The 14,731-nt window shown below is 42.2% G+C and overlaps 1 protein-coding gene across 6 annotated transcripts in view; it reads left to right on the top strand.

Annotated features, from left to right (window-relative positions):
- The window catches only part of mthfsd (methenyltetrahydrofolate synthetase domain containing), a 67,258-nt gene extending 56,678 nt beyond the window's left edge, over nt 1-10,580 (top strand). For all 6 annotated transcript variants that reach the window (XM_087995732.1, XM_043706620.2, XM_087995731.1 and 3 more), the window contains 2 exons: nt 6,960-7,085; nt 8,709-10,580. In XM_087995732.1, coding sequence (XP_087851858.1) covers nt 6,960-7,085; nt 8,709-9,254 — 672 coding nt within the window. In that variant the 3' untranslated portion in view covers nt 9,255-10,580. The remainder of the gene's footprint in view (nt 1-6,959; nt 7,086-8,708) is intronic.
- The last annotated feature ends 4,151 nt before the right edge of the window (nt 10,581-14,731 follow it).

Raw genomic sequence — 14,731 nt, 5'->3', positions numbered from 1 at the left:
TTAGAGCCTGTTGATGCATGAGCAGTTGTCCTAATCTGAAGATGGATACAAGATACAGGAGAGTAACTGAATAAGCAATTTCATTCTTTACAAATGGCAATCCTGTTAACATTACATGACCTATGTCAAACGATATTAAAACAATCAACTTGGTTGTTAAAAATCACACAACACCAGGTTATAGTTCAACGGGTTTAATTTGGAAGCACTAGGTTTCGGAACAACGCTTCTTCATCAAGTGGTTGTGATGAAGGAGCAGCACTCTGAAAACTAGTGCTTCTAATTAAACCTGTTGGACAATAACCTGATGTTGTGTGATTTTTAACTTTGTACATCCCAGTCCAACACCGGCATCTCCAAATTAATTTGGTTGTGGTATTATTTTGACTTGTGGTTAAAGTCATGCTTATGTTTTTGAGCTCTTTGCTTAGATTGACACTACTACATCATTGGAAATGTTTTTCTTTTTGAGTATGATGTTAAGCTAAGGCCCTGTCAGTGTAGTTGATCATTCAAGATCTCAGGGTATGGTTTGTAAGGGGCGTCTTCACTGACATTGCTCCTTCAACCAATGCCACCAAATGAATTTAGTTCAGAACTAATTTAGTTAGAAACAGAAAATGCTCAATACTCAATTGGTCAGATAATACCTTTGGAAAGACAGAAGTAAGTTTCATTGGCAGAATTTTCCCACCCATGAACGACATAGCCATTGGTGAGAAACTTGAGAACATCGTGTGATAGCCAGCGAGGAACTTCTCAACATTGAGAGCCAAAGTGCTATCTTCCACGTAAATGTTGAACATTGAGACATGATGCTCACTCGTGAATGATGAAAGATATTAGCATCTCATTAACACCTAATTTCACCTCATTGCTATGCAGTCTCCTAGCTACCTGTTAGAAACCAGGTGGTGACAATACCAACATGAAAGCCAGAGTAGTAACCACTGATTCTAACCTGCACCTTGGTCCTCAGGCTTCCATCTTGAACATGAGACACCAAACTCTCAGGCACTGTTCATGTTCAGTGGCTGCAGACCATTGCATCTGAAACATACCTGACGGAACCCTTTTGGCACATCTCCGATCCACTTACAAGACAGTTCTTCACTTTGTTGTTGCATTTTGAATCGTAATGGCATCTTTCATTGTGATGTGCTCACCAGCAGGTGTTTCTGGTTCTAATCTAGCAAAACTATCCACTAGAATGCCAGTATCTGAGCCTTGAAGTGTCCTTTCGGAGGGATCTGTGGCTTCTTCCTCAGAGGTGGAGATGCAGGGCAGGCTGCTTAGAGGCTGGCATTGTGCTGATACCATTGGTACCCTCTAGGGACATGAGTAAGTGAAGCGACCTAAGGATAGATTGATATTCAAGCATGTTAAGAGTTCATTCTCAGTGATGATAATGGGAGAATAATGGACACTGCTTCCTATCTGATAGTCAGGTCATGATGTCACAGCATGAACAGGCTCCATGCTTAGAGTCATAGAGATGTACAGCATGGAAACAGACCCTTCGGTCCAACCTGTCCACACCGACCAGATATCCCAACCCAATCTAGTCCCACCTGCCAGTACCCGGCCCATATCCCTCCAAACCCTTCCTATTCATATACCCATCCAAATGCCTCTTAAATGTTGCAATTGTACCAGCCTCCACCACTTCCTCTGGTAGCTCATTCCATACACGTACCACGTTCTGCGTGAAAAAGTTGCCCCTTAAGTCTCTTTTATATCTTTCCCCTCTCACCCTAAACCTATGCCCTCTAGTTTTGGACTCCCCGACCTCAGGGAAAAGATTTTGTCTATTTATCCTATCCATGCTCCTCATAATTTTGTAAACCTCTATAAGGTCACCCCTTAACCTCCGACGCTCCAGGGAAAACAGCCCCAGCCTGTTCAGCCTCTCCCTGTAGCTCACATCCTCCAACGCTGGCAACATCCTTGTAAATCTTTTCTGAACCCTTTCAAGTTTCACAACATCTTTCAGGTAGGAAGGAGACCAGATTTGCTCGCAATATTCCAACAGTGGCCTAACCAATGTCCTGTACAGCTGCAACATGACCTCCCAACCCCTGTACTCAATACTCTGACCAATAAAGGAAAGCATACCAAACGCCTTCTTCACGATCCTATGTACCTGTGACTCCACTTTCAAGGAGCTATGAACCTGCACTCTTTGTTCAGCAACACTCCCTAGGACCTTACCATTAAGGGTATAAGTCCTGCTAAGATTTGCTTTCCCAAAATGCAGCACCTCGCATTTATCTGAATTAAACTCTATCTGCCACTTCTGAGCCCATTGGCCCATCTGGTCCAGATCCTCTTGTAATCTGAGGTAACCCTCTTCGCTGTCCGTTACACCTCCAATTTTGGTGTCATCGGCAAACTTACAAACTGTATCTCTTATACTCACATCTATATCATTTATGTAAATGACAAAACGTAGAGGGCCCAGCACCCATCCTTGTGGCACTCCACTGGTCACAGGCCTCCAGTTTGAAAAACAACCCTCCACCACCACCCTCTGTCTTGTACCGTTGAGCCATTTCTGTATCCAAATGGCTAGTTCTCCCGGTATTCCATGAGATCTAACCTTGTTAATCAGTCTCCTATGGGGAACCTTGTCGAACACCTTACTGAAGTTCATATAGATCACATCTACTGCTCTGCCCTCATCAATCTTCTTTGTCACTTCAAAAAACTCAATCAAGTTTGTGAGACATGATCTCCCATGCACAAAGCCATATTGACTATCCCGAATCAGTCCTTGCCTTTCCAAATACATGTGCATCCTATCCCTCAGGTTTCCCTCCAACAACTTGCCCACCACCGAGGTCAGGCTCACCAGTCTATAGTTCCCTGGCTTGCTTTACCGCCCTTCTTAACCACGTTAGCCAACCTCCTGTCTTCTGGCACCTCATCTGTGACTATCGATGATACAAATATCTCAGCAAGAGGCCCAGCAATCACTTCTCTAGCTTCCCACAGAGTTCCCAGGCACACCTGATCAGGTCCTGGGGATTTATCCACCTTTAACCGTTTCAAGACATCCAGCACTTCCTCCTCTGTAATATGGACATTTTGCAAGATGGCACCATCTATTTCCCTACAGTCTATATCTTCCATATCCTTTCCCACAGTAAATACTGATGCAAAATATTCATTTAGTATCTACCCCATTTTCTGTGGCTCCACACAAAGGCCGCCCTGGTGATCTTTGAGGGGCCCTATTCTCTCCCTAATTACCCTTTTGTCCTTAATATATTTGTAAAAACCCTTTGGATTCTCCTTAATTCTGTTTGCCAAAGCTATCTCATGTCCCCGTTTTGTCCTCATGATTTCCCTCTTAAATCTCCTTATCGTGCGGGCGAGCTGAATGTCAAATCACTCCACTACCTATCCCAGTTGATTCTATCCTATTGTGGACCCTTTTCTCCTGGAGTGAGAGAAGGGAGGGATTGATTGAGGTAAAGGTGGCTGCATAGGTTTTACTGCAGGCACTGTTGGGACATGTGATGAGATGTGAATGAGTAGGCAGAGTACAAGATGCTGCGTGAGGTTAGTAGAGTTTGGGAGGATGGAGTTGTGGTAAGGGAAGTTGTTGCATGTGACATTGAGAGGAGTAGACCATAACCCTTGGTGAGAGGGATTTATGGTAGTCGAGAGAAATAGGTAGACCTTGCATAATGGAACTCTCCACAAAACTATTAAATCAATTCTGTTAAAATGGAACCCTATGTTTCAAGTCAAAGACCTTACATCTGAACCAAAAAAAGTTAGACAAATGTAACAGCTTTTAAGTAAGTCCAGAAGCAGGGAAAGATAGTTGGGGGGACTCAGAAAGAACCAAAGGGAAGATCTGTGATAATACAAAAGCATGAGTAAATGTCAAAGAGATGATGATAATGCAAACAAAAGAGAGTGCTGATGACACAATCTTCAGACGAGTGGTAATCTGGGTGGCACATTGGCTCAGTGGTGAGCACTACTGCCTCACAGTGCCAGGCACCTAGGTTCAATTCCAGTCTTGGCTGGCTGACTGTATGGAGTTTGTACACTCTCCCTCTGTCTGCGTGGGTTTCTTCTGGGTGCTCCGGTTTCCTCTCACAGTTCAAAGATGTGCAGGTTAATGTATTAGCCATAGTAAATGCGGGGTTACGGAGATAGGGTAGGAGGTCTGGGTGGGATCAATTCCATGTGTCAGTGCAGACTTGATGGGCCGAATGGCCTCTTTCTACACTGTTGGGATTCTATGAGAAAAAAAATCAAAAACTGGAGTTGAAAATGACTACAGTTCCATCATTGCCATCAACTCTATGGGAAATGTAGTTAGGTGGTATTTTGCTTCTAACAAGAAAAGGCAATTCACCTGCTCCTTCAACAAACCATATATAGTCTGTCCCCAAGATCTTCAAGCTCGATCACATATGAGTCCCTATTTTGAACCTTGGAGATCTCGTTCCAAAAACTCAGCGAACCCATATCCTAATGGTGCTTGAAGTTTTTATTGAATGGTTTGTCATAGGATCATACAACGTGAAAACAGACCCTTCAGTCCAACCAGTCCATTCTGATCATGTTCCCAAACTAAATTAGTCCCACCAACCTGCATTTGGCACGTATCCCTCCAAGCCACATATCCCTTTCCTACTCCTGCACTTATGCAAATGTATTTTAAATATTGTAACTGTGCTTGTATCCAGCACTTCTTCTGGCAGTTCATTCCACCCACTAACCACTTTCTGTGTCAAAATGTTGCCTGTCATGTCCTTTTTAAAACGTTCTCCTCTCACCTTAAAAATATGTCCCTTAGATTTGAACCCCCTTCACTTTCGGAAAAAGACCATGGCTATTCATGCCACTCATGATTTTATAAATCAATATAAGGTCACCCCTCAATCTTCTATGCTGTAGTGAAAAAAACTTAACCTACCTTTCCTTATAACTTAAAAGCTCCATTCAGCTTTCTTCTATATATCTTTAATGTGTTTAACAGTTTAGAGTATTGAGTGCTCATCAAACATTCAAGTTTCACCAGAGTTGAAGTTAAGAGTCAACCACCTTGTTGTGGGTCAGGAGTCACATTTAGAACAGACCAAGTAAGAATGGCAGTTTCTTCCCTCAAGGACATTAGTGAACCAGATGGGTTTTTCCTGATAATCAACAAAAGATTGATTCATGGTCATCGTTTGATTCTTAATTCCAGATTTTTATTGAATTTAAATTCAATCATCTGCCATGGTGGGATTCAAACCCAGATCTCCAGGACATTAACTACCTCTCAGGAATAATAGTTCAGCAATAATATCATTTGGTCGTCAATTCCAATAAATCATTGTCAATTGCAATTCCTCCTTCAATTCACCTCTGACCACTTCTTTCTAACGAAACTGTTCCTGCATTATTACCACTCACAGTGAGAAACAGTCTTTTATAAAATGAAGTCCACCGAAGTATTAAAATGGTTGCCTTTGAATGTTTTGTACCCACTGAACAAATACAAGGCCTTTTCTGATCACGGTGTTTGTTGTGCTTAGCAAGGAAGCATTGTTGCACTGATTCATTAAATTCCTTGCCTTTGTTTATAGTTATTTGCTCAGTTTTCTTCCAGTGCTGAATGCATTTGATCTTTATTCAAAATTGTTATTATGATTTTTATCAGCCCAAATTTGCAAGGTTCAACTCATCTGCAGCTTCCCCCACCTGTAATCTTAATAATCCTTTGGCTGATATACTCCACCAATTAACCTATATTGAAAGTTGGGTAAGCTTTCTGAGGCAAACAGATTCTTCATGCTCAGTTTGTGTCCAGAGTGTTCAGCAATCCTTTATTTCCTAAAATTTCATCTTTAGAATTATTTCACTTTTCTAGTTGCTTAATCACCAGCAGTGCATAATGATCCCAGCACAGGTGAAGTATTAAAGGGAAATAAATACAGCTTACAACAGCATCAACAAAATTTGCACTATACAATTCATCCATTTGCTCTCCAAAACTGGTCTCTTTGCTTTTCTAAGCAAGGACAGATGGTACAGTTCGCATTTCTCACCCAGGCAAAGATCCAAGCTTTTCTTGCTCATAAAGGGTACTCACTTCTAAACAGCTGCTCAAACCTGGCAAAACGTACCCAGTTGAACACAGATTACACTTTCCTACAGAACAAGTTACCCATTCAAGAGAAATCATGCCAACCTTGGGCAAGGAGAAGAAAGGTATGGCATTAGCCTGAGTGCCCCTAGACAGATCGCCAAGGCGAAGAGGCAAAGGTGTCACTGTCTTATATAAGTATTGCTGTTCAAAAAAAAGAAATCATTTTGGAACTGCTGTTCAGATGGGAAAAGACTTTACAAGTAGCTACTGGAAGGACCATCTGGTTTATTAACATGAGACGTTAAAGTGTTTGTAAGTATATAAAAGTAGCTGTGAAAGGTGTTGATCTGTGAACATCTCCGTGGCTTGGGGTGAATTAAACACAGTGAGACCTGAAGACTGAAGTCTCACACCTCACTGCTTAACATCGGAAGATGGTGCAAAATCTCCAACTCCAATCAGGAAGCCAGTTGTGACAAGGTAAACATTTAAACATGGTTTAAAGTTCTAAATAAATTGGAAAAAAAAATAAACGCCTGCATGTATGTTTGCTATAGGAGCCTGATACTTCAATTTTTCCTTTAATTCAGTCACTGCCAAAGGTGCCAAATAGTATGCCTCTCAGTACAGTTCAGTGGCTCAGAGAGGATGCCAGAGGGTGCTGTCTCAGCAGCAATCCAGAGTGAATGCCAGCTGTAGTAAATTATGTCAGATTGGCAGGGTATTATTAGTAAGTTAATTTGTTTCGTACATGGTAACACTTACAGGCTATTGGAAATCTTTGTGAATTCTGGGACAAAATCAATGAAACCAGTTACATGAGTTATAATCGATTTCTGTGTTTTTTATGTCATTTTTCTAGTTGCTTGATATCCCAGAAGAGCTGATGGACAGCCATGATCTCACTGTAGACTACATCCTTACACCTAGCCAAGTGATAAAAACAAACTGCAGCTGTTCCAAGCCTCAAGGAATTATTTGGTCAAAGGTTTACAATACTTTTTTATTCTTTGAATTCCTGAAAGAATTATTCTTTACTTCTGTCAAAGTGCTGGTCTCGTTGTTCTTTTTCAGGACAACGGCAACACAATCGACACAGAAAGGAACCGTTCAGCCATCATTCCTGCATCAACTCTCCAAAAGAGCATTACTGCCTAGTGCTAATCTGCTTTTACCCCATACCTTTGCATGTTATTTTTATCTAAATAATCATCCAATGCCCTCAGTTAAACCTGCTTCCACCACATTCCCAGGCAGTGCATTCCATGCCGTAACTACTCGCTGAGTGAAAGCATCTTTCTTCACTTCACCCTTTCTTCTTTTGCAGATCACTTTAAATCCATGGCCCTCTTGTTCTTGTAAATTGGGAACAATTTCTCAGCATTTGCTCTATTCAGTCTGCTCATGATTTTGAAAACGTCTATCAGGTCTCCTCTTAGTCTCCTTCCCTCAAAGGAAAACAGTTCCATTTTGCTCAATCATATTTTCATAACTGAAATTCTTCATGCTTGGAATCATTCTTGTAAAACACTGCTGCACTCCCTCCAATACATTCACATTCTTGCTATAACATGTCATCCAGGATTGTATGCTCTATTCCAGCTGAGGTCTGAAGTGTCTTATACAGCGACCCTTATATTCGATCCCCTCTTACCATCCATGTTTCTCAGTCTCTTTCCAGTGAGGAAGTGCCTGTATCCCACTTTGCATTCTATGAAAGCACAGCTGTATTTGAGAATTGCACATACGTTAGTGAACCACATTATTGCAACATAATTACAAATACAACCTCTTAAAAACCGTATTTCAATGGACGTTGTGTGCCATTATGATGTCTGTGAGAACATCTAAGTTGCTGGCAGGATTCTGGGTTTTGAGTCAGGGCCCTGACTGGGTTTAAATGACTCTACAATATGTGGGAAACAGTCAACCGGCAGTTTATTTCCTGAATTAGTCAACTAACAGCCTTGGGATGTAATCCTTGTGGTGGGGGCGAGGGGGGCTTGCCAAGCCACAAAGCCAACGAAGGTCCTCCAGTATGGAAGGAGCTACATCGGGAGGTATCCTTACAGAAACTTTTAAACTCAGAAATGGTCATAGCTGCATCATTGTGGAGGGATACTCCCGCATTGGGCAATATGAAATTGTAATGAGGTCAGTGAGGCAGGACAGGCCTTGAAGATTATACTGGCTCCCTAGTCTGCTATTGGGATATTGCCTTGAGGTAATTGCCTGTTCCCCAAGCTACAGGAGGTCCACAGGCTAATTTGAAAATTCCCATTTACCTTGAAGAAGTGACCTTAAAATCATAGTATACAGCATGGAAACAGACCCTTCAGTCCAACTCTCCTTCCTACAGCAGGGTGACCAGAATTGTGCACAGTACTCCAAAAGCAGCCTCACCAATGTCCTGTACAACCACAAAATGACGTCCCAATTGCTATGCTCAGTGGTTTGAGCAAATGAAGGCCAGCGTGCTAACACCTTCTTTACCACCCTGTCTAACTGTGACACAGCTTTCAAGGATATGAACTCACCTCAATCTGTTCCTTCTCACATGTGCATAATTCTTCTGATCTTGATGTTTGTGTTTTCCTTTCTTGGTGCTCAGGTGGATTCAAATATGATGGAAAAAATTCCAATCCTTAAAAGCCTTCAGTTCAGGGAACGAAAAGCAGGAAAGGATGTTGCTCTGAAGGAGGAAAGGCACGCAGAGAAGAAAGAACTCCAGAGACTATTAGAGAAAAGAATATCATCCGGGAAAGGTGGAGGTGCAACCAAAGTTAAAACTAATGCAATGGAAATGGCCAGAAATACTGAAGCTAGTGAAGAACATAAAGAACCTAGCTGTAAAAACCAGCCTAATGCTCCAACCAGAGTTACTTCAATTTATATGGGTAACCTACCTCATAGTCTGAGGGTCAGTGAATTAAAGAATACCTTAAGAGAGCACAATGCAGTTCCATTGCGTCTGAGTTGGCAGGGGGCCCAACACAGGGCTTTTCTTGATTACAAGGACGAGGTCACTGCAGAAGAAGCTGTAACCTCCCTTACTGGGCTAAGTATAAGTGGGAGTGTGATTAGAGTTGAACTTGCCAAGAGTCAAAGAGGCAATAGATCTAAAATTCAAACCACTGAAAAACCAAGCAGCCAGTAATCTGATTGAGTACCAAAAACGTTGGCAGCAAATTTCACACGTAAATATGTTTTAAAAGAATTGATCATGTTGAGAAGTGCAGGGTGCAACAAAGGCAGCTTATTTGTAATTTGATTTTACATGTCGTGCCTCATTTAGACATGAAAGATTAGTTGAACAAAATGAAACAATACACATTCATGAACAGCCAATGAAATTAAATGCATTTGAGCAGGTATTGTTGTGATACAGGTATTATTGACCAGATACTACTATCTGGATGTGATATCTGACATAAAATGATTGCCTCTGTAATATTAGAAAGCACATGAAATACTGCAGAGGGCTGTTATGATAGTGTCCCCCCACCTCTGGGCCAGGAGACCAGGTTCAAGTCACACCTGCTCCAAATGTGGGATATAACATTCCTGAACAGATTAATTGATTGAAAATCTGTTTGAAATATTGCAACAGACATTGTATTCAGTTTCTTTTCAGCCTAATAGAAAACATCGAATGCAAATTAATGGCTTTGCACTCGCAAGATTAATTGATACACAAGAGAACATAAATCATATTTTTTTTTATGATTGATACTATTTAAGTTTACTCCCTACAGATGATAAGATTCAATATTTTTCTGTTGTCCACCTGTTTATGTTAAGAATTTATGGAATCCAGTAGCTTTGCTGTTAACATTAGAAATATGGTCTGTTAGAACTTGACTACAGTAGGATTTGTTTTATGTACCTTAAGTTGCCAGAATGCTCTTAACAAAAATAGGTGATACAGACCATTCAGGAAGCATTTTCTCAAAGGAAGTGACTCTCATGGGAGACCTTGTGAAAGCTATTTCACAAGCAGGGCCATGGTACAGCTCATTGATGTGGACTTGGAGTGGAAAAGGGTTTCACTGGCTTACTCTTGGTAACAGTCATATAGGTCGGATGCCAACATGTCAGACAAGAAATCACACTGGAGGAGTTGCATTGAGTCCATTGTCGCTAGTTTTGGGCAGAAGTCAAAAAAGTGCTTCACAACTGAAAAAGCAAAGGTGTAAAGTGAGTGAAAAGGCATCCAATAAATCCATGTCCAAAGTAAGACCATATGTGAAATTCTTTATTCTGGAAGGATGCTGTTACCATGGTATGTGACTGATGGAATAAAATACAAATGCATCGATGTTGATTTAGAAATGAATGGTCAGGATTGCTTTCCTATGGGGAAAAGAATGAGCTGCTTTTCTCACTTTACTCAGGAGATGTGGGCCTTGCTGTCATTTATTAGGCGAAAGTGAGGATTGCAGATGCTGGAGATCAGAGTAAAAATTAGAGTGGTGCTGGAAAAGTACGACAGGGAAGGCAGCGTCTGAGGAGCAGGAAAATCGACATTTCTGGCAAAAACCCTTCAGCTTTTGCCTGAAACATCGATTTTCCTGCTCCTTGGATGTTGCCTGACCTGCTGTGCTTTTCCAGCACCACTCTAATCTTGACCTTGAGGCCTTCATTTATTGCCCATCCCTAGTTGCCCTTGAGAAGGTGGTGGTGAGCTGCTGAAATCTATTTGGCATCAGCACACCTGCCATGTTGTTAGGAAGGGAGTTCCAGGGCTTTGATCCAGGGACACTAAAAGAATCATAGAATCCCCGCAGTGAAGAAAAATGCCATTCAGCCTATCAAGTTTGTACCAGCCCTACAATGAGTATCCCACCCAGACCCAGCTCTCCTACCCTCCACATCCCCGCACATCTTTGGATTGTAGGAGGAAACCAGAGCATCTGGCAGAAAACATGCCGACATGGGGGGAAATACGCAACCTCCACACAGGCAGTCACCCAAGTCTGGTATTGAACCTGGATCCCTCGTGCTGTGAGGCAGCACTGCTAACCAATGATCCACCCATAGCCACTGAGCCGCCAAGTCTGAATGCACAGTGGCTTGGAGGGGGACCTCTACCTGGTCTGGCGTTTGATGTATACATGACTCAATCTACATAGCACAGTTTGACTTGATGATAACTAGAGAGCGGCAACAATTGCTTATGGAGAGCATTTCCCACATCTGAAAAATTAGAAAATCGGATCTTCTGAATGGGCTTGCATTGCATAAAGAAAAGGGCTGATTGGCAGAGACAAATTACCTTCTACCTTTGGAAATGTACTCCATAGCTGGGGAATTCTCTGCCATATATATTTTCGCAGACTGTTTGTTATCTCCATCATATTAAATGAATAGTCGATATTTGTTAAGCTTCAATGGCTTTAAAGGGATACAGCTAAATTTCAGCTTCAAACTAATTCTTTTTTTTGAGAATATTTTAATTTTCACCAAATGGGATGACAATCAAGCAGGTTAACAGAGCTGCAGTTTTTATCTCCTGGTAGTGACAAGTGGTTCTCATGACCCACTCTAGCAAGTTGCCCAACTGGTCAATAAATGTTACCAATTCAATCAGCCTAGTGACTGTAGCACTTTACAAGAAGACAGTTTCCATTTAGCACAGGAGAGTAGGCCAGGTGCTAGCCACACAAACACTATGTGGTCTCTTTAATGAGCACTAGTAGACTACATGAGTAGCAACTAGCTGTAACACTAGCATCCCAGTGCCTGTTGCTGGAATACACTTCAACTCTTTTGTCTTTCAGCAAACCCAGCCTAAAACAATATTGCAGCTCAAGACCCCAACTTAGTCACCTAGAACATAGAACAATACAGTGCAGAACAGGCCCTTCAGCCCTCGAAGTTGCACCAACCTGTGAACTAATCTAAGCCCATCCCCCTCATCATCCATGTGCTTATCCAAGGGCTGTTTAGATGCCCCTAATGTGGCTGAGTTAACTATATTGGCAGGCAGGGCATTCCATGCCCTTACCAATTTAAGTAAAGAGCCTGCTTCTGACATCTGTCTTAAACCCATCACCCCTCAATTCGTAGCTATACCCCTTCGTACAAGCTGACATCATCATCCTAGGAAAAAGACTTTCACTGTCTACCCTATCTAATCCTCTGATCATCTTGTATGTCTCTATCCAATCCCCTCTTAACCTTCTTCTCTCCAATGAAAACAGACCCGAGTCTCTCAGCCTTTCCTCATAAGACCTTCCCTCCAGACCAGGCAACATCCTGGTAAATCTCCTCTACACCTTTCTCAATGTTTCCACATCCTTCCTGTAATGGGGTGACCAGAACTGTATACAATATTCCAAGTGCAGCCGCACTAGCGTTTTGTATAGTTGCAGCATGACATTACTGCTCCGGAACTCAATACCTTTACCAGTAAAACCTAACATACTGTATGCCTTCTTAACAGCACTATCAACCTGGGTGGCAACTTCCAGAGATCTATGTACATGGACTCCAAGATCTCTCTGCACATCCACACGACCAAGAATCTTTCCGTTGACCCAGTATTCTGCATTCCCATTATTCTTCCCAAAGTGCATCACCTCACATTTATCTGCATTGAACTCCATTTGCCACCTGTCAGCCCAATTCTGCAGTTTATCCAAGCCCACCTGCAACATTCTTCCACACTGTCCACTACTCCACCGATTTTAATGTCGTCTGCAAACTTACTAACCCATTCACCTACGCCTGTGCCCAAGTCATTTATAAAAATGACAAGCAGCAGTGGTCCCAAAACAGATTCTTGTTGCACACCACTAGTAACCAGACTCCAGGCTGAATGTTTTCCATCAACCACCACTCGCTGCCTTCTTACAGAAAGCCAGTTTCTAATCCAAACTGCTAAATCACCTTCCATCACATGCTTCTACATTTTCTCCAACAGCCTACCATGTGGAATCTTATCAAAGGCTTTACTGAAGTCCATGTACTCCACTTCAACTGCCACACCCTCATCCACATGCTTGGTCACCTTGTCAAAAGATTCAATGAGGTTTGTGAGACATGACCTGCCCTTGATGAAACCATGTTGACTATCTGCAATCACATTGTTGCTTGCTAGATGATTATAAATCCTATCTCTGATAGTCCTTTCCAAAACTTTTCCTACAACAGATATAAGGCTCACTGGTCTATAATTACCTGGGTCATCTTCACTCCCCTTCTTGAACAAGGGCACAATATTTGCAATCCTCCAGTCCTCTGGTACTAAACATGTAGACAGTGACGACTCAAAGATCAAGGCCAAAGGCTCCAACATCTCCCTAGCTTCCCAGAAAATCCTTGGATAAATCCCATCCAATCTAGGGGACTTATCTACTCTCACTCTTTCTAGAATTGATAACACTACACCTTACTAACTAGATCCTTTCTAGACTAGGTTCCTAATTAGATGGGCAGCACGGTGGCTCAGTGGTTAGAACTGCTGCCTCACAGCACCAGGGTCCCAGGTTCAATTCCAGCCTCGGGTGACTGACTGTGTGGAGTTTGCACGTTCTCCCCGTGTCTGTGTGGGTTTCCTCCGGGTGCTCTGGTTTCCTCCCACGATCCAAAGATGTGCAGGTCAGGTGAATTGGCCATGCTAAATTGCCCATTGTGTTAGGTGCATTAGTCAGAGGGAAATGGGTCTGGGTGGGTTGCTCTTTGGAGGGTCGGTATGGACTGGTTGGGCCAAAGGGCCTGTTTCCACACTGTAGGGAATGTAGTCTAATATCTCATTTTATCCTTTACAATATTCTCCTCTTCCTGAATGAAAACAGATGAGAAATATTCATTTAGCACCTCTCCGATCTCCACAGGGTCCACATACAACTTCCCACTTCTGTCTTTGACTGGCCCTATTCCTATCCTAGTCATCCTTTTATTCCTCACAATCCTATAGAAAGCTTTAGGGTTCTCCTTTACCTGGTAAAGACTGCTCATGTACTCTTTTTTTTTAGATTAGATTAGATTACTTCCAGTGTGGAAACAGGCCCTTCGGCCCAACAAGTCCACGCCGACCCGCTGAAGCACAACCCAACCAGACCCATTCCCCTACATTTACCCCTTCACCTAACACTACAGGCAATTTAGTATGGCCAATTCACCTAACCTGCACATTTTTGGACTGTGGGAGGAAACCAGAGCACCCAGAGGAAATCCACGCAGACACAGGGATGCAAACTCCACACAGTCAATCGTTTGAGGATCAGGACAGGAGCAGCACAGGATAAAATACAGAGTAAAGCTCCCTTTCCATTGTTCTCCCCATCAACACTGGTTCAACCTCTGAAGTTGTTTAGCACCTGATGTATCAGCTCCCTGACTTTAATGATCCCTAAAAAAGGTTGTGAGTCTGGTCAAATGCAGTTTTGATTCAAACTACATTAAAAGCAGATTTCTACAATTTCAGTTGTAAAGGAGGGAGGTTAGATATAACAGGTTGGGGGGAGGGGGGGAGGTGAGAACGTTCAAGGAAGTGTGATTGATTAAAATGGCAAAGCACCATTTAATTATTCTCTCTGGTAATTGGAATAATAGTAGCATTAAGTAAATGGGAATAATGAAATATAATGTGCAAAAGTATGTTTTCTATATAAACAAAGGCAGAAGTAC

This window comes from Chiloscyllium plagiosum, unplaced genomic scaffold, assembly GCF_037043375.1.
Source record: "Chiloscyllium plagiosum isolate Xiang-an unplaced genomic scaffold, Cpla_swu_hap1 HiC_scaffold_17, whole genome shotgun sequence".
In the NCBI taxonomy this organism is placed as follows: domain Eukaryota; kingdom Metazoa; phylum Chordata; class Chondrichthyes; order Orectolobiformes; family Hemiscylliidae; genus Chiloscyllium; species Chiloscyllium plagiosum.
The sequence above is the reverse complement of the archived record's forward strand: the minus strand, read 5'-3'. Positions and strand labels throughout refer to the sequence as shown.